The 27,165-nt window shown below is 41.9% G+C and overlaps 2 protein-coding genes across 4 annotated transcripts; one reads left to right on the top strand and one right to left on the bottom strand.

Annotated features, from left to right (window-relative positions):
- Positions 1 to 307: 307 nt before the first annotated feature.
- n4bp3 (NEDD4 binding protein 3) lies at positions 308 to 24,814 on the bottom strand. 3 transcript variants are annotated; one of them, XM_020639473.3, is made up of 10 exons: positions 24,550 to 24,814; positions 5,313 to 5,593; positions 5,052 to 5,223; positions 4,401 to 4,613; positions 4,032 to 4,153; positions 3,727 to 3,922; positions 3,463 to 3,573; positions 3,136 to 3,387; positions 2,681 to 2,939; positions 308 to 2,083 (listed from the first exon to the last, which is right to left on the bottom strand). In XM_020639473.3, the coding sequence occupies exons 2-10, from the start codon at positions 5,558 to 5,560 to the stop codon at positions 1,713 to 1,715; spliced, it is 1,944 nt and encodes a 647-aa protein (XP_020495129.1). In that variant the 5' UTR covers positions 5,561 to 5,593; positions 24,550 to 24,814; the 3' UTR covers positions 308 to 1,712. The 3 variants fall into 3 exon arrangements, with proteins under 3 accessions (XP_020495129.1, XP_020495132.1, XP_020495130.1); XM_020639476.3 differs by having other exon boundaries at positions 3,481 to 3,573; positions 24,550 to 24,807; XM_020639474.3 differs by lacking the exon at positions 24,550 to 24,814 and adding an exon at positions 16,698 to 16,845.
- On the top strand, positions 23,137 to 26,907 carry LOC136180004 (uncharacterized). Its single transcript, XM_065959053.1, has 2 exons — positions 23,137 to 23,159; positions 26,547 to 26,907. Exons 1-2 carry the CDS (start codon positions 23,137 to 23,139, stop codon positions 26,905 to 26,907), a joined length of 384 nt encoding a protein of 127 aa, XP_065815125.1.
- The last annotated feature ends 258 nt before the right edge of the window (positions 26,908 to 27,165 follow it).

The following is a 27,165-nucleotide window of genomic DNA, read 5'->3' as shown; positions in this document are numbered from 1 at the left end:
AGGGGCCCTAGGGGGAGGCTGAGATAAGGATTGAAGGCTAAACCTCTAAAAGCCACATTAGTCCCAAAAGCCTCCACTGCTCTGTTCAGTCTGTCATAAAGCTTCTGTCCTTAGGTTTTTTATTGGCACGCTCTGTGGAGATTTTAAGCCAACTCAGTGCAGCCGAATGTCTGAGCCTCAGGGTCAAAGCCCTCAGTTACACCTCTTCCATACCTTTTTGTACAACAGTGAACAGAAAGGCCAACTTCTGAGCATTGTGAAGCCTTGATTTACACCAAAAAATGAGACAGGAAAGCACCCACTTACATATTTACACCACTTTATAAATGTTTATTTTGAAAACAAACCAAACATATATGCATATACTGTACACTTTAACTTTCAGTAAATAGACAAGAGTCACAGTATGTCAAAAGGTCGATTGGGAGCTGGCTTTTAAACGTTCATATGTTAACAATAAACAACAGCGGAGAACATCTTCATCTAGGTCATGCACTGGATGTTATTGGCTGGACGCGTGCAAGAAATTGCACCAATAGGAAGAGCAGTCATGTTCATCACCTATTGATCGCTTCCATTGCAATGGAAAGATGCAAAAATATACCCACTTAAATAAGACAACAGTGTGCTTAGAGTTTATGGAAAAAAGGCCAATAAAATCAAAAAGACACTTTGTACATACTATAGAGATCTGACCTGACACAGGCAGAAAACCAAATGAAAAATAAAGTTACTTTAGTAGGGTGCAGAGTTGTCTTAATGACAAACAAATAGTATTTGCACCTTGGCACCAGAAAGCTCTAATCCACAATACCCAGAGATGCAGCCTTCCTCCATGAGTCCAGGTGGATCCTTAATCAACAAAACCTCCTGCATAGACTGAACAGGTGCTAAGATGTAATACATCCCTTTGAAGCCTTTGGTTACTGTCAAGACCGTACAGCAGTCCAAACCAAGAAGTAACTCAAAATGAGCACACAAATTGTTAGCATATCAATCAAACATTTACAGGTTTATTACAGATAGAAGTCAGTCCAGGGGCCACTTCTCTTCTGCTAAGGAGAAATGAGGCAGAAACAGTATTTCTGTGCAGCTTCCCTCAGTAACAAGAGCACACTGCAGAAGGTTATTGGTCCGCTCTTTGCAGGATAAGGGCTTCACACAATCAACAGGGGTGCAAGGGTAGAGAACTGCAAAAGGAGAGGAACCTATTAAACCCATTTTAACAAGGGTTTTGAAAAAAATATGTTATATGATTAAAAAATAAGAATAGTCCTCAAGTAAAAAAAAAAAAAATTAGCTTAAAATCAGACATTTAATTCAACAGTTTAAATATCTCTTGATTGGATGAGTTCTAGTTTTGACTTTGAGTGAACAGTTTGACTTACAGTAGTTTCATGTTGCTCTGCATGTTTGATTTAGTAAATCATACTTTCATAAACCTTTTTTTGTAAATTCTAAATTTAACTTATTCTTGTAAAATTAACAACTTCTATTCATCTTTTTAATATAGATTTTTACCTAGTGTAATCTTGTTTCCACATTGTTGTCTTGGTGAGTTTTCTTTTATACTTTTTGTACTTATTTCAAACTACTTTCTTTCGCATGGGTCTTAACTGTGAAATAGTTACCCTTTTTTTTCTGGCACAAATGAGCTTCCGTAGAATCCATACTACAGGGAGAAAACAGTTTGCATTGCAAATCAGTCACATTCAAATTTCCGATGATTCAATTCTCTCTATCCAGGGCAAACCAGAGGCAGGTCTCTCCTCTTGTTTTTCATCTTCCCTCTCAATCCTCAGGTCCGGTACTTCTTTTTCCAGTGTCCCATTTCTGCTCCCTCCTGCTCCTCCCCGCTCTCTGCCTACACTCAGCTGTTGCAGATCTTTCTCCAGCTCTTCGTTGCGGTAGTACATGTCTAAGTAGCTGGCCTGCAGCTCCTTCTGGTAGCGGATGACCTTATCCTTCTCTATCTGCCATGTCTTCCTCTCTTCCTCAAAAGCCATGGCCTGGGCCTCGCTTTGGCGTCGCTCCAGCAGGAGCTCAGCGCGCAGACGCTCCTCTGTAGGGCCCCCGCATCCTCCTGCAACAAAGTTCACATGGCTTTAACTTAAAGTTCAACAGAGCCTTAGGGAAAATATAATGAAAGACACGGGCTGCTTTTTAAAAGGGCGCAAAACTCTGCTCCTGACCTGGTTGGTGAAATAACCTGATTTAGATCCAAGTATGTAGACACCAAAACTCAAAATAGTTCAAACAACCTCCTGCTGTGTTGATAAGAAGCCTAGATTAGATGCCTTACTTACTCTGATGCCAGACATGCATCTGTGGCATATTATTTATGCTACAGATCACTTATTTATTTTAATTTTCCAATGTGTACAAGCTGGGTTTATGCCTGGATTTATTAGGTCTTAAATAGCTTAGTGTTTGGCAATGAAAAGGCCTCAAAGATTGTTTTTTTTCTGAATGAACTCTGATCATTTCAATCTTGCTTTAATGATAAGTCTTTGAATCTTGCTTTATCTCGTTCTGTCTCGTGCTGTATCAACAAATGTTCAAACCTTATCTTTGACCTCTGCATGACTAATGTACGGTGTATTTATTTCAAACATCCAAGCATGTGACTGAAACATGAACAGTGTGGATATGTACACACGGGTAAGAGACGTTAAACTACCTGTCGCCCCTGCTGGATGACTCTCATCAGATCCTTTTTCATTGTCATGTGCAGTCTGAGAGGGGAGTCTGCGCCGCTGTGTCCCCTGCAGGACCAGCTTCAGTGCATCTACCTGGCCCTCCCTGTTGCGCAGCTCTGTGCGAGTCTCCCTGAGCTGTGTCTTCAGCTGAAAAAGCTCACTCAGTTTCTGGGTCACCTCCGCCTGGGAGTCCCTCAGCTGCTGCTTCAACAGGGAGATCTCTCCTGACTTCTGGCAAACCTGCAAGATGAAATATATGGGGAAAAAAGGACTAAGGAATGGAAGAACATACATTTTTACGGGCCTTGATTGGATAATCTTTAAAAGGACAAACAAGTAAAGAATTCAGTTATCTCCACTGTCCCCTGTAATTACTACTTTTTAAGTGCTTCTCCAGCCATAAACGTCTATTTCCCCTGACTTTCCAGGGCCTCACCTCCCACTGCGTCTCCTCCAGAGTGGGACTGGTTGGCTTTACCGTAGCTCCAACCTCTTGGCTCCTTTCCCTCGTCAGGCTCTCGAGCTCCTCTTGCAGTCGGGTCTTTTCCTGCTGGGCCTTGAACAACTGCAACTGCAGGTTGCGTTGGGAACGCTGTGCATGCTGGGAAACCTGACGCAGCTTGGCAGCATATAGGCGTTTTAGCTCCTCTACCTCCTTCTCCCACAGACGCTGTTTGCCTTCAAATACCTGCATGTGACAAGCAGATGGGGGTCAGACTTCAGAAGGGAGACAGGTGGATGTCTAGATTGATGATTAACGGACCAATAAAATGGGATCCACCTGAGCGATGGCTCCTTCACTCTCATCCAGGTTTCTTTTCATCTGCTTCAGCTCGTGCTCTTTCTCCACCAGGCGCTCTTCAAGATCACGCACCTGAAGGGACAGTGTAAATGATTTACCAATCTTTAAATCATACCCTCCTGCCATCCATCCATCCATCCATTCATTAAGTCCTCAATTCAGCTATCCATCCATACAAATCCACCTGTCCATATCCATCGATGTGTCTGCCTGCCATGCACTCACCACTTCCTCCACGGACATGGAGAGTGTCCATTCATAAGGGGGTGGAGCCTCTCCTCCATATGGAGCCAGACGACTCAGAGTTGCCATGCTCCGACAGGCCATCTCTCCAATGGCCATGCCCCCTGACCCAACGCCTTTCGGGCTTAGACAGGTTCGATCCAGGGAGCCGATGGTGTTGATGTGGCCCATAGATGCACTTGAGAAAAAAACAGAAACAATTGAATGTCTTAAATCATCACTTCCCACACAGTAATTAAGTAGAAAAAAGTCAACACTGAATATGAAGTAGAGCTGCAGTGGCAGACCTGATGTGGGTCAGGTGTGGGCGGAATGGAGGCCTGTACGGCGGCAGGCTGTTCATGGAGTTATGGCCCGAGTCTGACAGGTTATCATCCTCCTGGCTTATCCCACGCACAGAGGACACAGCCTACATGTTCAAAATTATACAGTTATGATTCACTGTTAGAGAAGTAGACTGAGAAAAATAAATAATTATCACAAATTCTGCCTGAGTAAAATGAAAACTAATGAGCAGTGAACTGCTTTGCCTCTGTTCTCGATGTAACTTAATTATAACATATTTATTCCGTGGGCTAAGGCTCAGTTTTCAACTAGTTTTGTTGAGGTCAATGAACATTTTTTTTTCTTGTGTGCTATGACAAATGTTAGGCTACCTTGTTACCACTGGATGTCGGTCCTGCATGACGGGAAGGTGAGGATGAGGAAGAGGACGTGGACACAGCTTTAGTGACATGGGCGTAGCCTCTCTGCAGGCCGTTGGAGAGGCCATGGTCCACATCCTCTGACTTGGAAGACGGATAGAGGTTTTGCATGGAGCTGAAATTTTTGGGGGTGACAGGCTTGAAGGCAGAGGACCTAAACCGAGCCTGTGAAGAAAAAAAGAAAGTTTAGGGCAATTGAAGTGGATGAAAAGATAAAACAAAGTAGCTGAGAAAATACCTTATTTTCAGCAAAGGGGGCTGAGCTATGAAACATAAATCTTAATGTTTCTATGAAATCAATACTGTTCGACTCTGTGTTCTTAGTGTTGATCAGTTCAAGAGAAAAAGGTGAGATTTTATTGCTGCAATAAATTAAGAACACAGCTAGTTATAGATTCTCAATCTCGGCTGGTGAGCTGGAGGAGAATAAGGTTGATTTATGCTGGTGAGATGTTGTACTGTGTGGTTGCTGCATCACACTGCCAAAGATGTATAAATGTGATACTGAACAATTTAACGGCCTCAGCAGTATTATGGAAAGTCATTCAACTGAATTGGTGTATGTTGCGTTAATAAATTACAAGAGAGTAAAACATCATTCACCTTTTCATACTTGCCAGAACCTGGCAGTGAATTTTTAGTCAAATCCACTTCAGTGCCGTCTTTATTGTACACTTTGGCGTATAAGTTCTCGTCCTCCCGGCCACTGGTGGAGCTGAGACCAGAGATGATGTCCTTCTTACCGTCGCTGCTTTGGCTTGCTTTAGGCTCTTTCCTGTTGCAAGCACAGTAACTAAGGTCAAGCCCTGCCATGTTTTAGAGTACCTTGTAATCTGAAGCATGCTTCTTAGCAGCAGTGCTCACCTGGTGATGTTGAGGTAGTTGAGTAGCTCTCTCTGGGTGAAACCTTTCTTCAGGAGGCCGTTGGTCTGTTTGGGTCTCACCTGGGGAACTGCACGGCTGCCTTTCGTCGGAGAAACATCTGGCCGCTCCACCAGACTACCTACACTTCCCATGCCGCAGCGGGACGAGAGGGACGAGGCTGGGAAGGGGTTACGGAAGTTTTTACTGGGACCACGGGTCAGAGGAAGAGTCTGGACTGAGGTTGCCATTGGTTACAGGACTCTGTGGGGGGGTGAGGTGCTCTGTGAAAAAAGTAGAAAAAGAACTGTGTGATTAAATAATTAGTTGACAACCATGCTTCTTTTGGCAACATACAATTTTAGTCATCTGCAAGCTGTTTTCAAAACATTTAACTTTTTAAATGAAAGATAATTGTTCATTCTAGACTCTTCCATTAATTGCAGCCCTTAAAATGTCTAGAATCTACTACTTGATTTACTTGTGTAAATCAGTGTAGTGATACAACAGAAAACTCAAAGTACTTGGTCTTTTTCGATTCTCTGATTTTTTTTTTTGAAATTTTCAAAATCCAAAACAAAAAACGCCAACCAGAATTTACATTTTTAGACACTTCAAATCCATTATTACCCCTTTACCTTTTCTGAAGATTATTTCCTTTTTAATATAGATGGAAATGGAAATAACAGGAGCAGCATGTACTGTTTCATACTGAAACATTTAGAAGTGACACAGTGACTGCAGTGTTAATTTCCAATCAATCTGATGATTATAATCTTAATTGCTTAAGGAATGTCACAGCTGTAGTAAAATGGCTGTCACAAAGCTCCCAAAAAGACTTCTTTAAATGTCTTGACTTTACATCACCACACCTATACATAGATAGATATAGCGAGCCAAACAAATGATAAAATGATAAACCACTAATCTGTAAGGTTTGCGACAGTCATTTAGTAAAGATGCAGAGTCTACATCAATGCTAGCAGCTGTGTGAGGTTGTACTGACGCACAGTCTCCTTTGAGTTTTATTCTAACATCAGCATGCCAACATGTTCACACTGACGTGGCTAACTTGTGGAGTGTAGACGGATATGTTTAGTATTTGTTTTATATTTAAGTGTCTGAGCAGGCATTAACCTCACTGGGTTTGCTAATTAGGACTACACGGAGTAAAACATGTTTTTTCATCACTAGGGGACCTTGAACATTCATACCTAGCTTTGTGTCAATACTTTTACAGATTTTGAGACGACTGCCCTGTTAGTGCCAAAAGACAAAATGCTATTTGCTAACCATAATATTTAGGATTCATTCTTTGGGTGCCTAAAATATCTGTAACAACCCATTCAATGGTTTTTCCTCTTGAGACTGTAAATGTTAGTGCAAAATGTCATGGCTATCCATGACATAGTAGTAGAGGATAGAGAAGTTAATGTAGTCTGGACCCTAGAAAGATCCCTATCCCACTTTGCTGAAATAAACTCTACTTTGTGCCAGTTTACCACCCTGGGAGGATGTTGAGCTGACGTTTCATCAGCTGTGTTTCTCTGTACAGACAGCTGTCTCAGAGCACAGCTAGAACAACTCTGCTTCTCACAACACTACAGCTTTGCAAATGCACACAGACTGACCTCAACCAAAGCCCTGTTTCACCCAAAACCATCCCAATCCAAAACCAATTTTAAAATGTCTGTTTTTAAGAAGCAGATGTTGCAGCATCGTGTCATTATTTCTAAAGGGCAGATAAAAAGACTACAGGGTCACTAAAACATGTACTCAGTGATGGTTTGTTTTTCTCTGAGGATGGGCAGCATATGTCCCATCCCAATCCTGTTACATAACTCTTATCCAACTAGGCTACCACAGCAGGTCCCATTTCCTTTACAAACCAGAGAACAAAATCAGACACAAGTGGTTCAGTAAGCATACACATTATGGACGATTTAATCAAGTTCTGTGACGGCTGTTTTTCTGTGCAGACTTCCTGTCTCCATCGATAATGTGTGTATCCAAATGCACCATATACACAGTGTGCCCAAGTCTAGCATGGCTTGAATACATTTTTAACTTATTTGATGTCTGGCTGTGTGAGATTAGGTTTGCAAGCTGTCAGAAAAAGCCAACATTTTTAAACATTTTCTTTGTTGACCAATAAAACTGAACCAATTTCCAAGTTACCCCAACACGTATCTCAGAGGCTTCATAGTTTATTTTGTCTTTTTTTTTTTTGTTTGAGCCTTTTCAACTCTTTCTCTACTCTTCACCTCTATTCAGAATGGGAGAGACTATATTAATCCCCGGGGGAAATGTGTGAAATCTGTAATCATCCCCATATCCCCTCCCTCCCTTCTTTTCAGACAACCTCATTAAGGATCACTATTGATTTCACCTTTTTGACCCTCTCTCTTTCCATGCATAAACACCCCCAGCAGCCATAAAACCTTCTTGAGACCATAAAACACACAAACACGCCGCAGCGCATCGGACTATAAACAGGACCAGAGGGAGGCGACGACTCATTTTGTGCTAAACCAGTTTATGTGGCATCTATGGAACAGGTAGACATTAAAGGCAAAATACTAAATATTAATGCTCAGTGCCAAGCATTTCCAAAATATGTCTTTGTTGTTTAATATTTTTGCAGGCCACTATTAATTCTGACTCATTTAATAACACGATCAAAATAGTTCTATAGTAATAACAATAATCTGTCAAAAATATTTTTTATCAACAATGTGTGACATTTTTATTTGTGCATTCAGGGACATTCAACTTCTTATGTCATGTCACGATCCAACTTGAAAGATTACAAATGTGCTAAAATGAAAGAAGTCAAAGGTGTTAAAGATACAAAAGTGTCTCAAGATACACCAACAAGATGAGCTCTCAACACTGTTAACTTCAAGCGAATTTCAGGTCATTTGGAAAAAAGGTTGTTATTATTTGAAAAGGTTATTAAGTCCGCTTACCCAAAGTTAAATTGAAAACACCATGTGGCTGTCTGGAGGGTAGAAAACCAAGCTTTGTATATTTTAGAGATGATTTAAGGGATAAAAATTGCAATAACCCCCAGAATGGGAGAGAGTCTTTTGGCAGGTGAATGACTTCATGGGAGATCAAACCCGGACTCATCCAAACTAATGACTGGGCCTTCCTGCTGCCTCACCATCAGCTCACAGTATGTGCACACTCATCATGACACACACACTACCTTAAAGCAATCTCTCTCTCTCTCACTGTCACACCGATATATATACATATACACTATGTATGAGCACACACACCCTCGGTGACACTCTGGCATCTCTTCCTGCTTCTAATACTTTCCACATTTATCAAGTGTTTTGCGCTGCCGGCCTCAACAGTTATAACAATTATGCAAATGGTTGAAATAGGCAGAGAGAGCTGTGCAAAGGCAGCTCCAGCCCACTCCACTCAGGGCTCTCCGCCAGGCTGAGATCAAAGCAGCCCAAGTTGCTCATGTTTGTATTCATGAAGTACTATTTCCCCCTGATGTAAAACTTTCCACTCAAGCATCCGGCTCTTAATAAGCCCATATCATACAGCCAGAACAATGATCATTAATGTAATCAAATAAAATGTTTCACTCTGGGGACTTAAACTTCCTCTGACCAGGAAGTCTTCCTGTCTCGCTGTTTCCCGGGTCAGAGTAAGACATGATGGATACGGGTTGATGCAGGTCATGCTGAGTCTGTATGTGTCTGACACCATATGAATAAACCATGAGTGTGTCAAACAAAATGGCCACTGGCCAAGGTCTGATACAGTATCTTTAGGTACGGTATTTTACTCTGTATATGTCTTGTTTCTATCTGCAAAAGACACGAGAGGCCAATCGATGTTTGACGTGATGCCGGGGTGGAGGAGAGGGCGGGTGAGGCAAAGCAATTCCTTTCGGGTAGATAGGGGAGTAAAAATCCTGTCAGGGCTGCAACCACAAATCTTACAGGACTGAAGAAATCTTGCATCCAGTTGTTTTCCATAATTGCCTTCTAGTTTATGGGCCAGAGTAAACCAGGAGACACAGCGAGATTTACAGCCCAGTCTGACTGATCAAGGGGCCCTGAAATGCAACACACCTCCTTAAATCACACACACACACAGACACACACATGAACACACACATGAACACACATGCATCAAAGCAGTGTTTCCTACCAGCCTTGAACAGTTACTGTCTAATTGAAAAGTGCTCTGTTCTTGATTTACGCTCCTCTCAAAGCAGTGACGAGCTCTTTCAGAAGCTGCTACCTTTCATCACGCATAAAAAGTTTAGGATCAGTGGATCAAAGTGCTGCGTAGGTAACAGATGAGCCTCTCTCACCTTCTCATACTGTCCACTTCTACCTTCAGCTGCAGAGCGAGTTTCTGACAGCCTCCCAGCAAATGCTTCATTTGCTGTGAACTGGACCTCGAAAGTCAAGTCAGTGCATGGATGGAAAAGTGTTTGTGTTTGTGTTGGGAAAAGGCTTTCAGTGAATACAGTAAAAATATTTTTTCTCCAGTCTGGTGGAAGTATACTCATGATATCTTCCAAAACATGATGTTTTTTAATGTAATTTTCTTGTTTCTTGCATCAGACCTGTTTTAATTTCAGTATAAGGGTGTCTAGCATTTTCCCCCGATGCATCCACTCCATATGCATCGTAGATACTCAAGACTTTGCTAGTGATCTAGAACAGTGCATACTTAAAAGGAAAGATATAAACTTGCTGCTGGGAGTTGTGCGTCTCTAAAGGCTTGCTTTGAAGCTTTACAGTGAAGGTCTTGGCTTGAGTTTTCTCAGGATGATGTCCTAACTCAAGCTGAAAACCATAAAACTGCCACTTCAATGCAATCACAATGAAAACAAAGCATTTCACCTTCAAGTGTAGGATTGTGAAGGGTGCTCTCTCCTTAAATATTGTAATCAGGTGTCCTGTAGGGAAAACAAAGCTTCCAATGAAATGCTTGAGCGTGCAGAGGGGACATTTCAAACCCTCAGAGACACACAGGTCAGCGCTGGGACTGAGACGGAGGAGAGAAGGACGAGGGAGCCAAATTCCAAAGATGCTTTGCACAACACAAGCTCAGGCTCGTCCGTTTTTTTTTTTTTTTTTGATGAACAAAACGCTCACTCCCACGGACGCTCACTCACACTGAGGGTCACACAACACAGCCCCGAAAAAAGCCTATACACGGCTCACAGCTCTGGATGCTCTGCCCTCTTCCCTCAGCGCTCTCTCTCCACGGCTTCACGATCAAAGTTTGTTTACGTTTGTGGGGTAACTTTGCAGGTTACATCTAAAACCTCCCACGCATCGCACACTCTGTTACATTATATAAGCTCTATCAAAGCTGTGTGTGCTGGTTTTCACAGCTGTTAGTTGTGTAAAGGACTATAGAGCGATTACCGATTCAGCCATTGGCCTTCTTTAATCTATTCTACAGAGATCTGCGGTATTATGCTTACAGACTTACCAACCTACACTGTCATTTCTAAAGATAATGTGGCTGAAGAGGGACAATTCCAAAATATGGATCTAATCTGAATTCACAGGCTGTATCATGATAATGATGAGTAATCCTTCATCTGATAAAAACTACAAAAATAGAAAAAAACGTTAATTGGTTTCACATTTTCAACCACATGAGCAAAGGTCCAGCTCTCTAGAGTGCAGCAGGAAGCTGGAAGTATCATTTCTAGCCTACAGTGGTGCGTTTACAGTGATTTTAATCAATTAATATTATTCTTGTGAAGTATTAGAAAATAGAAAAGAGTCATCATCATCCATGCCTTCTAACAAGTAACACCCAGGCAAAAAGTACATGATATATCCAATGTAATCCTTTGGGGCAACTGAGCCCTATAAAAGTACAAACTTGTTTTGACTCAGATGTTAGCATGCAGCTACTTCCACCCAGGCATTACAGTCAGCATGGAATTTCCTGCCGATCCCATCATATTGTGAAACATAATCTGAAATCAATTTTAGCAAGCTACCTAGCCGATGCTAGGCACTGACATGGCTGATGCCAACATTAGCTGTTGACTAATGATAGCTTATGAGATATAAACATAGTTTTAATGTTGGCCAATGTTCCTCCAGCCCAGATGAACTTTTCCGACATTTTTTTCTTTTCAGTTGTGGATCGATCAGAAAATGTTTACTGACACAGAATGTCAGATAACTTTTTAGTTTATACAACTAACTACTGACATAGCACTACAACTTATAATAGAAATCGATTAACCCTGAGCTTGAGGTGAGAGAATCATGGCTACTGTGTGCAAATGGTGAATTGCAGCCCATATTACAACTGCCAGCTGAACATTTAGACTTCACTCAATGTAAAACTAGCCCCTCAGTTTTAAAATACCAGAATCACATTCTTCGCCGACCAGTGCAAACTTTTCAGCATGAAAAAACAGGGTTCTCATTGATCATCCTAAACAGTGATGGATGTTCTGTAAGATCTATTTCTGGCACAGAGTGCACAAAATCCATTTCATACAAAACCAAAGCAGGGCTTTTATGTGATACCATGCTGTTTTCACTATCGACATTCGTCAGCAGTAGCAGGGTGAGCCACACCAGAGGCCAAATGGGAAAAACCATCCAACAAATAAAGAAAAGGAGAGCTTCACTCTCTGACTTTTACACTCTAGCGTGTAATGAGTGAGTGTGTCTCTGGCTGTGGGGCAAGACAGCAGAGAAGTGCTCCGCAGCAGACTCTAATTGTTGGCAGATTATTCATTATCGATGGGAGACAATCAGGCAGACAGACCTCTTTCCTCTCTTCAGACCCCGAGGCCTCTCTGAGAACTCAAAGTGTTTAAAAGCAGGGTCATGAAATGCTCCTTCTTCTGTGCACTCTGAAGGCAGTCTGTGTGTCATGTAGCGTCATAAATCTACCAAATCTAACAAGACACAAGACACACTCAAGACATGGAAATCTGGTCTGACGCCTCAGGCTTCAATACCTCAAGGTGATTCTTGTCTCCTGTTTTCTGAACGAGAGCAGACAGAATTGTGCATAAAAAGGCTGACTTTCATTTCATGACACTTGAGCGGAGGAGCGATCACTTAGTGAAATTTGGGACATAATTCACTCACTGTTGGATTTGCTGGAGCTATAGCTGAAGACTCAGTGTTCACACTCACACTGTCTCCATTGATGACCAAGACTTTAGCCTTTAGGGAGGTCAAAGGTCATTTTTAGTCATGGTGGTGGATACAGGGCGCTATTCAACACACAGACAGTTCAGAGGAGAGGCAGACGATTTAGTGTGCGAGTTCTGACAAGGGAGAAATTACACATTTGTGGGAATATTGGAAACGCTGCAGTTGCTAAACAGCTTTCCTACTTCGACAGTTTCATCACATCACAGGACCTACCTGTTCAAAATGAACTGTCACACAGCCTGTGCAGAGCTTGCTTGACTGAAATAAAAGTGCATCTGTTCTATCAGAAGTGTAAGACAGACGGGCACAAATGCTGTAACTAAGCAGTTGTTTTTTCTGCTTCAATGTATTTATCATACTCCCAGGAAAAAGAGATGTAGCCATCAAGTCCAAAACTTGCCAAATACCATAAGCAATGTTGTTTACAAGTAAACCTGCAAATTACGAGAGGATTATGTGTTGTGCGATCGCATTGTTCAGTATTACTACAACAATATGAAGTGTGTGAAGTAACACAAATTAAAGATTGCATATTAGCTTTAGCTTACACTTAATCTGTCTATCTGCTGTTCTTCATATTATACACATACCTGTGTTTGCAAAATGACGCTCCTGAATCCAAAAAGCTTATTTTTTTTCTCACCTTTTTTTTGCTTTTGACAAAATTGGCACCATTTAATCTGAGATTAGTTGACAGCTCGTGTAAATGATGTGAAAATATTGCCAATATCTTTTGTTCATTGAATGTAATAAATTCTGATATGTTTTGGGTTTATTTTTAATCATTTGCTTGTGCAGCCCTAATTCAAAGCCAATACTGACTGTCACAAAGTGTTGTTGAATTTATAAATGCTACTTTATGATTGTAGTTATCAGTATCTAAGAGAAAAGCACACGATACGCACAGGTTAACATGTGATTCTTGGGCACATTTCCAACCTCTTAGTCTCATGTGCCACAATTTCATTAACACAAGCCATTTCCCTTCAGTTTCATGGAAAGATATCCCTGCATATGACTTACATTTTGTAATAACTATCCATATATAGAGTGCCTATTCAATTTTCAATGTGTAAAAACTATTCAAATATCATCCTTCATTTCTTTCATGCCTGTCATCCATATCACTACCTTAATTTCAATAATGTTTCTTTTGAGATGGATATGGCCTGACTAACTACCTGTCCAAATGGGTCTTGTTGTTGAGAAGATCGATTTCACTTTTTTATTTGAAAACTAAAACTTTTAATTTCCCCAAAGTTTTAACAATTACTGATCCAGAAACATTAAAACCTCTAGAGGAGTTACACCAGGTTGAACATGTAAGAGTCTTACAGTTCTGTTCACTTGTCTCACTGCCCTGATCCTGACAGGCCACACTCCCTCAGAGGTGGGCTTCCTCACTTATCTATTAGCCTATTGATGGTGGTCTGCAGTGTGCCACTGGCCTGTACTCTGCTGACTTAACAGTATTGTATTTCTGCTTAGAATTCAGTTACTGGCCCTGACTACAGTAGCAGTGTTAGGGTTAACTGGGGTGACTGGCTGCACTGGTGTTTCATGGAAGCTTATTGATCTGGATCTGGCTGATGTTATGTAAGTCAGTGGGAGAAGATGGCATGCTGAGGGAGTGTGCTCAGGAGGTCATCCCACCAATGTATTAATACATGTGTTATTAATGGGGACATTTATTCAACAACAACCCTAATCCCGTTCTCTTCGAGCAGAGAAGAGAAGATTGAATTTGTTGTGTTTAAAGGGATTCATTGCATAATCCCTCACGCTGTTTCGATGAATGTCTGTGTTGATCCCACTGTGAGGTAACAAGTTCAACCTCTATAGATGTGTGTGTTTGTATGTCTGTCTGTGTTCTATGTGTGATAGAAGGATAGAGTGGGCTAACAGCAGCATATAGGTGCCTGACCTCAGTGTTGTTTTTAGTGACATCCACCTGCACTTAACTCATCCTGCACACACACACACACACACACACACACACACACACACACACACCTCAAGTGTTAATATGTGATAAGTTCGTGGCATGATGTCAGTGCTAGAATGTACTCCAACATGTTTACTTCATTTAAGTTTTAGCTTTAACCATGAGCTATGTTAAAGACTTGTCAGCCCTGTCTGAGATATCAAACTGGATAAACACACATCACGAGTCTTCCCATGATGCTATAAAGGAAGTCAACAACTCTGATAAATCAGAAATATTTTTTCACCTCACTTCATTGGAATTCGTGAGAAAACAAACAACAGAGTGGAACGGTATTCATTTCCCCCCTAATGTCTAATCCAGTTCAAGTTCCCTGTTTGGTTTCTGTTCACCGTGTTAGCTATAGCACAAGTACAGTGCGCAGTGTTTGCCAACTGCTGCTATCAGCAGACGTGTTATAATTCAGAGCAGAAGTTCAGAGTGAAGAATGAACAGGGAGAGATGTGAGGGGGAAAATGCGCATTCCTTACATTGCTCACTGGGTAATTATTAATGTGCCTTCACATAATATATACAGCAGTGATATGGGTGAAGTGGAGGGTCCCTGATCTGCCTGAATCGCTGTTGTGTTGTTTTTAAGAAATTAAACAACAGTGTCTATTGTTAGAATCGCTTAGTTCCCATGAGAGTCTTGTTGGTAATATTAGACATTAAATGGCTAATATCTCATAATCAGAGCTTGGGAGTCATTAGAAGTTAAATTGAGCTGATAAAGACAAAAGCAGAAGAGCTAGCTTCTAATTAAACTCATTATAGTGATGATGGGGTGGGCTGAGCAGAGACTCTCTCTCTCTTTCCTCTCTGTGGCTCCTTTGTTTCCTGAAGCGGTTCATGTAGGAGTCACCATTTGTGATTACAGCCATACAAAAATCGAGCTGTTCCCACGTCGACCCACACCTGAACTAGTTCCACTTAACTGCTAAAGTGAACGTGAAAGCATCTATCCTAACACCCTCATCGTTCGACCATACACTCAGCACAAACGCACACAGGGAGAAGTGTGCACTGCAGCTGAAAGATTGATTGGGATTCAGAGAAACATGCAGGTAGGGGTTGATCCAAAGCATGAGTGCTTGAAGTTTTAATGCTTTCAGATTTAGGCTGAAGTGAAACGCACAAGTTAAAAAAAAAAAAAAAAAAAGCTTTACTGATCACATCCCAAACATTTTCTTTGATCTCATCTACACTCTAAGACCAGAAGAAGAGCAGAGCGGGCTGCGTGTCAGGTAGTAAACACTGATGCTGACGCACGCTGACACCCTGTCAGAGCATCAGCACTTTTTCCTCCACTTGAGTTTCTATGTAAATAAAGCGGCTGTTTGGTGTTTGTTAGTGCTGAGAAGCAGAACAGTGGGAGCTACTTAATATCAGCTTGTTCGGCCAGCTCAGGTAACACATTTACTGTTACCACTGACCACAAGGCAGTACGGCTCTGACATTTCTCCTCAAGTAATACAATTGATAAAAAAAAAAACACAATGTGTAAGAACAAAGTCATTCCAAAGAAAGCTTGTTACCCAGCATGAGTACAATCTTGAGCTGTAAGTAGTCCTTAGGGGGAATTCCAGGGACACAAATAGACCATCAGACCAGCAATCATTGGCCAAAACAAAAAGAAGGCATGTAATGGAAAGAGGGTTTATTGAGGAAATCAAGAAGTCCAGCTCAGCGGAGCAAATAATCCTATATATAGTTCTTTAAGCACAATGTGGCTCCATTCATGCACGTTCAATAATTAGCAGATAATTAGCATAATCGTTCTGTGCTGGGAGTGAAGAAGAGTCTGAGGATGCTGCTCAGTGTGACGTCTCTTACTCAGGAAAAAATAATTCGTTAAAAAGTTAGCTAATTCCAATGCAGCACCACTGCAAACAATCAAACCCTGTGGGCTGAGTAATTAACAATCAGGCTGCCTTCTTCTTCTTCTCTCTGCAGCTTTCTCCTGTTTTTGACAATGCAGCCTTAAATCACTGCCAGTTCAGAGCATTTTGAGCGTTCTTGCATATAAATAACCCAATTTGTCCCAGCAGCAAGCTCACTGATGTCTGAAGTAGTTGCAGACAGGTTAGCTGAGTGAATTCCAGATACCATTACGATTATTTGACTGACTTTAAAAGGACAATTTCACAAAAAGTAAATAATACCCTGAGGCAAACAGACATAATCTAAAGTAGGACAAGGAAAAGACATATTTACCTGTCTGTTTGTCCACCTGAAACTTCCCTTCTATACCCCTGATGCTCACTCTATTTCTCTTTCTTATCTGCCTCATACTCGCGATACTGATTATCATGCCACATGACTTCCTGTTTCTCAGTCTCAGATGGCAGATGGGAGGTGTGGACTAGAGGGAGCTGCGTGGTCCTAACCGCTGACCTGCAGGCAACGACAGAATGACTTTGCATGGATCTAAATAGACGACTAAGCTGATCCTAAGCTGCGCGTGAGGATGGCACCAATACAGGCAGCAGCAACACTGGAGATATACCTGGAAACTGGCAGAAATCACTAAGTTGACCTCTGCAGCAGCAGATAAAAGTCTGTCTATAAACTCCCTTGACACTTTCTGGTACTTTCCCGCTCACACTTAACCTCCTTTTCCCTTTCCCTGTCTCACCTGCTCATCTCTTTGTGCACATTGAGTTTCTCAGGAGCCTGTGTTGTCAGACCTGTTCTCCCAGTTCCAGAAACAAAAACCCTGCATGTGAACCAGCTTTGAGGCAGTCAATCCAGACCCTGTATTGACATACGAGAGCCAACGTCACCGGACAAACACCAGCAATGCAATCTGTGTTGTTTGTTCACGGATAATACAACAATGATGAGGAATCAGACCTTGGTTAAAAGATAGACAACTTGGACACAAGTGGAAAATGAGAGCATGTGGGGGTTGTCTCAGCGTGGACCGTCTGGACAATAGTCTGAGTGTAAGTCTCCCTTCCTGGAGCTGGGTTACTGGACTGGTTCTGCACAGTGTCACATTACATAACTCAAACTAGACAGTCTTGCATCAGGGGAGGGAGAAAAGAGAGGGCATTGTTCTAGGCTCCTTGACCAGGGGAGAGAAACTCCTTGATTCTTTCACCCCCATTAGATGTAGGCTGAAGACATGAGGGGAGTAAAGGAGGTATCTGGACCCCTTAAAGCTGGCACCAATAGGTGGGCACACAGGAATTCCAGCTAATAAAGCACCTTGCCAACCAGAAATGCACAATGTAGAGATTGGCAAGCTTGTAAAGGCATTCCAGAGCAAGTATGTGTTTTCTGTGGCTCCCTTTGGCCTGCCCGTGCAATTCGAAGAACAGTTAGCTAAAAAAAAATTTAAAAGAGAGGATAACCCCAACAAAGTCTTGCAGCCCAATCTAACACATGAACAGGTGCTGCTGTACCCCTGTCATTACCTCTGGGCCCCACAGGCATGTCCAGGCTCAGATTCCTCAGATTCCCAGTTGTAAGTCTCCCAGCTGACAGACACAGCAGCTCCAACATGAAAGCTCCGGAGGAGTTGTAAAGCGGGTGCAAGTGTGTTAAATGTATGGGAAAATGTCAGCAGGAGGACAGGGTTACAAGAGAGTAAGAATTTGAAGATCAACGGATGGAAATGCAAGGCAGAAACAACGGAAAGACTGTACCTCTCTGACCCGTCAACTAGACAGGACGACAACCTGGGCTAGACTCATTTCCTCTGCCTAAGCTCTTCAGGACAATAAAATCACAGGAAGCAGCTACGGGAGGCACACTGGATGTCTGGCTCTTGTGAAACAACCTTATCTGGGGGGCGGGCAGACACTTACCTGAGCTCAGTGTCTCTAAATTTGGCCAGTTCTTCTTCAAAAACGGGAATTCAAATTGATATTATGTCACTGCGGATTCAGAAGACGATCGCAAGAATAGCTTTGTTCAAAGAGACAGAAAGAAAAAGAGAGGATTTGGTTAAATGTTTTTCAGGATTGGAGAGACAGATAAAGAAGATTGATGCTACTTTCATGTCCATGCTATAAACATAACGCCAATTCCAGAAAAGGTTTAGCACAAAGAAAAGAAAAGTGGTAAAACAGCTAATTTTGCTTCATAAAAAAATCTTCCCACCAGCAAATCTAAAACTCACTAGCTTTAAAAAGTCCAACTTAATTTGTTTGATCTTTTTTGTTAAAAAAATGACCCTTTCTATGTTAAAGTTTCCAGCTTTTGTGTGTGCTAAGCTAACCAACTGTTGATTGTATATACTTTATTTAAAAATATATTTGAATGAGGTATCACAATTTTAACTCACAGAAATTGTGTAAGTCCAAAATTGTCAAATTATGTCTTTAAAAATAAACTAACTAAACAGACAAGTAAAAGATGAGTAAAGCTGTTTTCACATATGCACTGCTGAAAATGTATAGACAATCTCAGGCAGACTGCTCATGAAATCTTCCAGAATTGGTTGTTCACACACGCACTTCACAGCCGTAGACTATCCCTGTTGGACGGGAGGGAGGAGGGGGGGTCTCAGGAGGCAAGACATGAAGTAGGAAGAACGACGCAGAAGTGGCAAATGTAGCAACAGTCTACTATTCTACGCTTTATTATATATCTTTTTTTGCTTAATATCAATGCTACCTGTAGTTAGACACAATTACATTAAGTCTGGGCAATATGGACCAAAAATCAAATCTAGAAATATTTTTTCGATGAATGCCGATAAACAATGAATCAATATTTTCTTCTATAAAAATAAAAAAAGTCACCTATTATACCAATCCACCTGGGTCAAAGATATGAACTTGTGTGCACAAGATATATATTGCTTTACTTTTTGGGACTTCAGGGCCTCCGTAGCTCACCCCGACTTTACGTGGAGCATTTACTAGGTCACTAACAGGAAAAAGTCAGAGTAAAATAAGAGTGAGAAACGTGGCTGTTTGCGTTCACGCATGCAGTGCACCCCGAAAACTTCATGAACGTTTTCATGAGTTTTGTGAAAGTATATTAAAAGGACCAGTAAGTGTTAAGTGTTGCTCCACTACATGAGTGACCTGTGTGAGACATGCATGCAGCATGTTAACTGGATGTAACCTTTACATCCAAAGCATTGATTTGACGTAAAAGAACACGATGTGACAGCAATATGAAATGTTGTTTAAGAGAATAGAGCTGCTGCTGCCTCGATGACTGCTACTTGTTCACACTGATAAAAATAAACAACAATGCCCACTCACAGAGGAGGGCTCCGACTCGTGGCCTTTTGTACCACAACGCTACAATTCTTCAGACTAAATAACAGAGGAAAGGGCCAAGTACTCTTCACACACATAATTCTTCCCAACACACAGACATATGCACTTACAGGGTAACCATTGCTGCGGATAGCCTATCTATAGAAGGCAGGTGAGTGCGGGCGCTCCTCACGCGAGGAGATAAGGCCGATCAATACACAAGGAAACGATACGGCTGAGCTGAGGTAAACACGAGGGAATAACACTACGTTCGCTAACAGGACAATAGTCCCAAGATGAGATGTTGTTCCAGTTAGAGGGATAAAGCGGCTATTTCCGTCTGCCCTCTCAGTTTGTGACACTCGGAGACAATAGTAACAGCAGGGGTCTGTCCACCCTCCTGCACTCACAGACCTTTCCCCTCTGAAGGTCAGGGGGTCCCACCTGTCCCACAAGGTTCAAACTATTGTTCAGCAGCGAGGTGTGGAGTCAGACAATCATACACTCGGAAACAACCCAGAAAACACTAACAGTAGACTGTGATTAAATATTAAGTATATGGTCCCCTTGGTAGAGCATGACATTTTGATTGACAGGAATAAACATGTGGGCTACGAAGCTTTTTCCTCTTCAGGCCAAATCCACCCATGCATATTCACACCTACTCTTATATAGCATCAGTCTGTGATGCTTCAAGCTTTCCATGAGCTATTTTGTGAGAATATTCAAAAGTAGTTACTTTTTCTTGCAGATAATTTAGCTACAGTTGAGCTTCATCTACTTTTTCCCTTATAAGGGGCACTTCAAATCATTAAGGTGTTAATGTAATAATCCAACAGTAGCTTAATTACAAACGTAGAATATACAGAGTGACATTAGCATACATGTCAAGGTCTGTTTTGTGCACTTAATGAAAATAGGTCCATTATTCATTCACCTTCTTGTTTGGTCTCCACCAATTCCATGTGAGAAAAAACTAGCTTGTGGCTAACTGTGTCTACAGTTGGGTGTGGGCTGGGCTTGTTTCTGAGAAAAGCATGGCCCGCTTGAATCAAAGCTGTAAAATTATGGACCTAAAATCAAAAACGAGCAATCAAAAATGCCAAAAGTCTTCGTGGAGCTGTTTTATAGCTGGTTCTTCTTCGTGGGTATTTCACAATGAGCATCTCTTTCTAAATAACACAAAGTCGAATTAGAAATTGTTAAAACAAAAATATTGATAATTACGTTACACAATTTTAAGTGTCTCTGGGACAATAGCTTCTCCTTTGTTTTTAATTTGTAAAGAGGCATGTCCTTAGTGGAAACATTTCCTCAGAGATAACTCTGCATCCATAAGGAAACACCTGCCACTTTAAGGTAATGATTTACTGAGGTGTGTTCTCTGTCTTGACATTTGAAAAATAACTCTGCTTAAGCCTGTGAGCTCTGCATCTTGACCCAGCTAAATTTGTTTGTAGTAAATCAATGTTTTACCAAGGATAAAGAAACCTCAGCTGCTGTCAAACTCAAGCCTGCATAAACATGTCATTCTGTGGAGAGTTCCTTCAGTTAAACGACTGATCACCTTGTTCAAAACTTTATAAGAAATATGTATGTGTTAACACTTTGATTCTAGTTGTTTTAATGAATGTGATGTATTTATTGTCATGGCATTGCCACTAAACAGCCTCATATCAGACAGTGGCAGAATTCAGACAGGCAACCATGCACGCCCAGCCAAATCCCACAGTGATTTTATTAACCGGGCCAGGCTTTAATCGCAGCGACAGACGGCTCAGAGAGCGTATCAGGCCAGCCACAGGCAGAAGGATGACCGCGTAGTGAAAGCTCGAAGTGTAAGAGCATGACACTTTCTTCTTTGAGCGATCAGGCATGACCTTGTCTATAAAGAGTCTATGTGATGAGTCCAGACAGGAGAGAGAGAAAGGGTAACAGGATAAGCCTAAGATTGGGAGTGAACAATAAGATAATTGTGGAGAAAGGGGGAGATAATCTAAGAAGCTAAAGAAACTGAGTTCTAGAGGGGAAACAGACCAAAGCAGTGAGTGCAAGAAGGGCTGATTAGTGTTTGATTAGCTGGTCTGCCTGAAGGGACCGGCACAGAGCCTTCACAACTGTGCTCTCCCTGCTGCACCATCTGGACTGCACCATGCATGACTGACCTGCTTTTCACCTACACGCAACAAGAAAAGAGCAGAACGTATTATCTTTATTTTTGAAGGTGTTGACAGTAAGTTGGCTTTTATGCCTCTGAGAGGTCAAGCTATTTAATGGAACTTTTATCTAAGTTTCAAATCAGGCCATGAAAAAAAAAAGGGTGCTGTTTATGAAAATCTCTGTGCCTGATGGAAATGAGTTTGTTTCCTCCGCTCTTTATGTAAGCAACAGTAAGCAAATGGTCAGCAGACATCCAAGCAGAATTAGTGTTTCATCAGCTGCCAGAGATTTAAGGAGATGCAGTATGCACACACATGCGCACACACACACACACACACACTCACACAAGCACACACATTGACACACTCACACACACACACACACACACACAGGAGTGTCAACCCCCTGGGAGCTCAAACAGCTGAACGACTGAAGAGCAGGGAAGAGACGCTGCTAATAGGTTGTTGTCAGAAATTTTCCCGCACTGCTTTTAGCGAACAGATGGTCTCGGATACTTTTACAAAACCCCTCACCATGACGCTGTTAAATAATATCACTGTTTATAATGTGACAAGTATCATACATTAGCAAAGTAAACCATACAGGAGCCCATTACAAAATGTTTGAGAATTATTAAGCCATAGTTTATTTTGCTTTATTTCTCTGAAACGCTCCAAAGGGTGAAATATGGCTTTCACAAGTAATCACCAGCTGTAAACTTTATCATGTGTTGCTGTATTTGTTTGATAAATGAACTCTGCACCAAACAATCTGCAATTCGTTTTCTGTAAATCCGACAATCGGGTTCATCAAAAGAGAAGGCCTTTTGGGGAAATTGTCAGTTATGCTTGTGAGACAAAAGTTTTGTCAGATGCTAAAACTGATCATTTTAAAGAAGTTACAACAGCTCATTGGATTTACTTGATGCGAACCCAAAGGGCCATTACACCGATATTACAATTATAACAGATCAGCACAATATGAAAAAGGTGGACTGTGTGGTTTCATTGTTCAATAAAATGATAACAATATGCAGTGCGATAAACAAAAATATAGCTTATATTCAAGTCATATTTGCTTTCACTACATTTTTGTCAACCTGCTGTTCTTAATGTTTCACAAAATATGTGTTTGCAGCATGTCCCCCCTGAATCCAAAATAAATCCAAAGTATTCTTTTCCCGCCACTAATTGGCATCAAATAATCTGAGGGTGTTTTATGACTAGATTGACCTTTGTCTGACATCATCAAAATGGTATAAAAGTATGGCTGTAATGCCTTCCTCCATGGGCAAAATGTACACATGCTGAGTGAGAATGCATTTCATAAAATCACTTTTTTTTCATCGTGATAACTGTGATTTTTGCAATATGTTTAAGCAACAACTCATATCCTGATAAAAAATGAAGCTGTGACTCATTGCACAGCCCTTGGTTGTGCCAAGAAGATTAAAGTTACGGAAGATGCTTAAACTGATCATTTTAAAGAAGCTTGAACAGCTGATTGGATGTATTTGAATGCAGACCTAAATCAGTCAGTGTATATCACAGTTATATCATCATTCGATCATATAACACTAACTGGATCCAGCCAGATTCTTGAAACGGCTCAGTCTCTGCACTATTTGATTGGGTTTGATACCTTTTCGCCTTTAATGATGAAGGAGAGCTGACGGCACAATCTCCTTCATCTCCTCCTCTCAGTCACCCCCTGTGTCACAGTGAAGTGGGCTGGACGAGGTGGGGGAATGCATTTTTTGTGTGGTGACTTTAACCATAAACAACACTTAAGCTGCCTCTGTGATTGCCGTGCAGTGATCGGTCAAACACATTGACATGACAGCAGTATATCACAACACTGCATCCCCTCTTTGAATCCTCCAATAATCCATCCCTCACCTACAGGAGCGGTTACCATGAAGCCTCCAAAAACAGCTCACACATCTTCTGTGTCTCTATTGTCAGACAGGCTCCTTCACTTACGTCAGCACACACACATAACCACAATACTATAGGTCTCTTCCTGCAACGCTTCATGAGTCCTCAGGTCAGAGGTCACCTGTGGCCTCTGGTCTCCAGGACAACAGTCTGGAAGTCCCCAAGACTGGGCTGGTGTCTCCCCCCCCCCCCCCCCCCCCTCCGTCCACCCACCCACACACACTAGTGACTCTCACACACATAGAAGCAGCTTTTGTCCCTTAAATCTTGAGCACCAAAGAGACCCTGGAGTGTGAGCGTCAACCCAAACATTTACAGCCAAACACTTCTCAATACACTGCAGTGGAAGTTAAGGAGACCACCATAGCTGCAGAGTGGCTAGGTATTCATAAAAAAGATTGTTCATCCATCAGTTTTCTTTTTTTTTTTTGTCTCCCTCACACACTCAAACGCTTTAAAATCCCAGAACAGTGAAAACTAATTCTAAGGATTAAGACCTGATTTCGGGACAAACACATTGATCCATCCAAAGCAACAGTCTGGCATTTGGCATCAGGCTTCTATGATTCTATTTTAACACAGTCTAGCATCTTAATAAGTTAACATGTTCAGGCATACTGTGCAGAAAGTTTCGATCATGCCATCTCCATAGATCACAAACCCACACAGTAGTTCTGACACAGATTCCGGCTGCATGTGCACTGCAGACAGAGAACAGTTCACGAAAAGCTTAGAAAAATTGGAGCTCACCATGTTCTGCATGCAGGACATCTCTCGGACCAGCTCTGGCTCTTTGCTGCAGTTTGGTCTCTCGCTTTCGTTATATAACAAAATAAAGTGAGTTTACGTGGCTCCGCAGGATATTTTTCCAGGACTTAAAGCGGAGCAGCAGACAAGGATAAGAGCTGCTGGCGGCGTGCAGAGACAGCGGCACACTGGGACGGCCTCCTTTCCCTCTCGGAGATTTGAACAGCTCCAGGGGCAGAGTGAGAAGAGGGTGCGCACGAGAGGCAGAGGCACATGTGCCCCGGTGACTGGACTGACACACTGCAGAGGATGAAGAGAGACAGCGCCATCTAGCGACCAGGCAAGATAGTACACTCACTGTAAATACAATTAACAATAGCACTGAAACACAGTTCAGATACTAGTGTAGGAGCCAAGTTACATTCATACATGTTAACGTGAATAAATAAGCAGTGCAATTTTGAGTTAATCTTTATTATAGGGATTTCATTGTATAAGTTAAGTTGTAAAATGGATTAAAAGTCAGCTAAAGGTAATTTGATTTAATTCATGTGGATTTTCTGTAGTTAAAAAGCAGTATGGTATTGCTGTTAGAGCAGTGAGGTAGGTTACTTTAAGAGAGAGAGAGCTCTTTAGTGCTGGGGGAGGGTTAGACCGGTTTCAGGCAGTTGAGGATCAATTAAGGACCGAGCCACATGGTTTCTTTACCGTAGTATAGTTCATTGATTAGGAGAACTTGACTTTGAATCATCCAGTAAGATTGTTTAACAAAACTGTGGATTAAATGAATTTGTTTGATCAGTTTTACTTCGGAGTCCTGTGGAAGTTTGTTCCTCTTCAAGTGAACATAGACGAGTAAATCCAAGGCCATTTGATCTTCAACCCACCACTAGGACCCATCAAAGATCCCACAAAATAGGTTCATCACCTGCCTGCATTTTTGGTGATTTGATGATTTATACATTTGAAATTACGAACAACCAAGATATCATAAAAATGATTTAGCCTTCTACATTTTTTTTGCAATATTACTTCTCATTGTGTTCAAATAGTAAATTACATCTTAAGAGACAGCTTTAGGGGGCGGGGCTAGACTGTAGGCTAGTGTGTCAGGTCAGGCTGCTGATTGATTGATTCTGAGTAAATCAAGAAGCTGTTCTTAGTAGCCTACTTTGTTCGAGGCTGGAAAGTAACTTTAAGTGACTGTTATTTAAAACAAGTGGACCTATTTCCATTTTTGCTTCTTCTCCACCAAGGCTCAAAGGCACGTTTTGTAATTAACAACAAAACATTTATTTGACAACTTTAGTTTTAGGGCTTCGGAGTAAATAGATTGTCAATACAACATTTAGGCTATTTGAAAAGTTCTTTGCGTTTTAAAAAGTTCCACTCGATAGTCCGTTATTTAGGCTATAGGAGTTCAGTACTGAATCAACAGCAAACAGCTGTAGGCCTACATTAACAGATATTCTTTTATTTATTGGAGTTCAGAACAGAATCGTCTGCAAGCAGCTGTACATTTACATTTTTAAAATGGAGCCAGGAGAAGCTTCAGTTTTAAGATTTACTTTTAAGATTTACTTTTATTGATCCCCGCAAGGGGAAATTCTGTTTTTTACACCCTGTAAGTCATACAACACACACACAGGCTGAAATATACACACACATGCACAAACAGGATCATATGGACATGCACTAATGGAGAGATGTCAGAGTGACGGAGCTGTCCACAGCGGGCGCTCCTGAGCTGGTGGTGGGGAGGGGGTTTGGTGCCTTGCTCAAGGGCACCTCGGCAGTGCTCAGGAGGTGATCTGGCACCTCTCCAGCTACCAGACCAACTTCCAGATTTGGTCTGCACCTGGACTTCAGCCGGCGAGCCTCCAGTTCCCAACCCAAGTCCTTACAGACTGAGCTACTGCCGCCCCCCCCAATTTTTTGATACATTTACAAGAGTGTACGGACAGTGGACCTTATCGCTCTCCCTCTCTCTTGCTCTGAAGCCCAACGTCGGGATCTCACGTCAGCCCAACGTCAGGATCTGACCTAAGCCCAACGTCGGGATCTGACGTCAGCCCAACGTCCGGATCTGACGTCAGCCCAACGTCGGGATCTGACCTCAGCCCAACGTCCGGATCTGACGTCAGCCCAACGTCCGGATCTGACGTCAGCCCAACGTCCGGATCTGACGTCAGCCCAACGTCGGGATCTGACCTCAGCCCAACATCCGGATCTGACCTCAGCCCAACGTCGGGATCTGACCTCAGCCCAACGTCGGGATCTGACGTCAACCCAACGTCGGGATCTGACCTCAGCCCAACGTCGGGATCTGACCTCAGCCCAACGTCGGGATCTGCTATATAAATACATTCCACTGAAATGTGGCTGTTAACTGAGTACTTTACGTTTTGAAACAAATGTGTAGTATTTGTGTTTTTATACTGTGATCTTCACATTTTAATTTATTAAACATCTTTCTAGTTCTTTGGTCAATACACAGTTCCCAAAGGGTTGGGGTCAACAGGGGTCAACTGTGGACAATCAGCAAACTGTTGCCACTGGACCCCAGATCAGACAAATACACCTTTACCTTATGTCTGAAGACATAAAATAACAATATGT

Source organism: Labrus bergylta, chromosome 9, assembly GCF_963930695.1.
Source record: "Labrus bergylta chromosome 9, fLabBer1.1, whole genome shotgun sequence".
Taxonomy (NCBI): domain Eukaryota; kingdom Metazoa; phylum Chordata; class Actinopteri; order Labriformes; family Labridae; genus Labrus; species Labrus bergylta.
This window is presented reverse-complemented; position numbering and strand designations above follow the sequence as displayed.

Bases quoted from the DNA above. Each gene is read 5' to 3' on its own strand.
- n4bp3 (XM_020639473.3), bottom strand. From the start codon at position 5,560: ATGGCAACCTCAGTCCAGACTCTTCCTCTGACCCGTGGTCCCAGTAAA. The intron at 5,224-5,312 runs GTGAGCACTGCT...TGCTTGCAACAG, and splicing joins AACTACCTCAACATCACCAG to GAAAGAGCCTAAAGCAAGCC. The intron at 2,084-2,680 runs GTAGTTTAACGT...ACTTTGTTGCAG, and splicing joins TCATCCAGCAGGGGCGACAG to GAGGATGCGGGGGCCCTACA.
- LOC136180004 (XM_065959053.1), top strand. From the start codon at position 23,137: ATGCCTTCCTCCATGGGCAAAAT. The intron at 23,160-26,546 runs GTACACATGCTG...CTTGCTCTGAAG, and splicing joins CCTTCCTCCATGGGCAAAAT to CCCAACGTCGGGATCTCACG.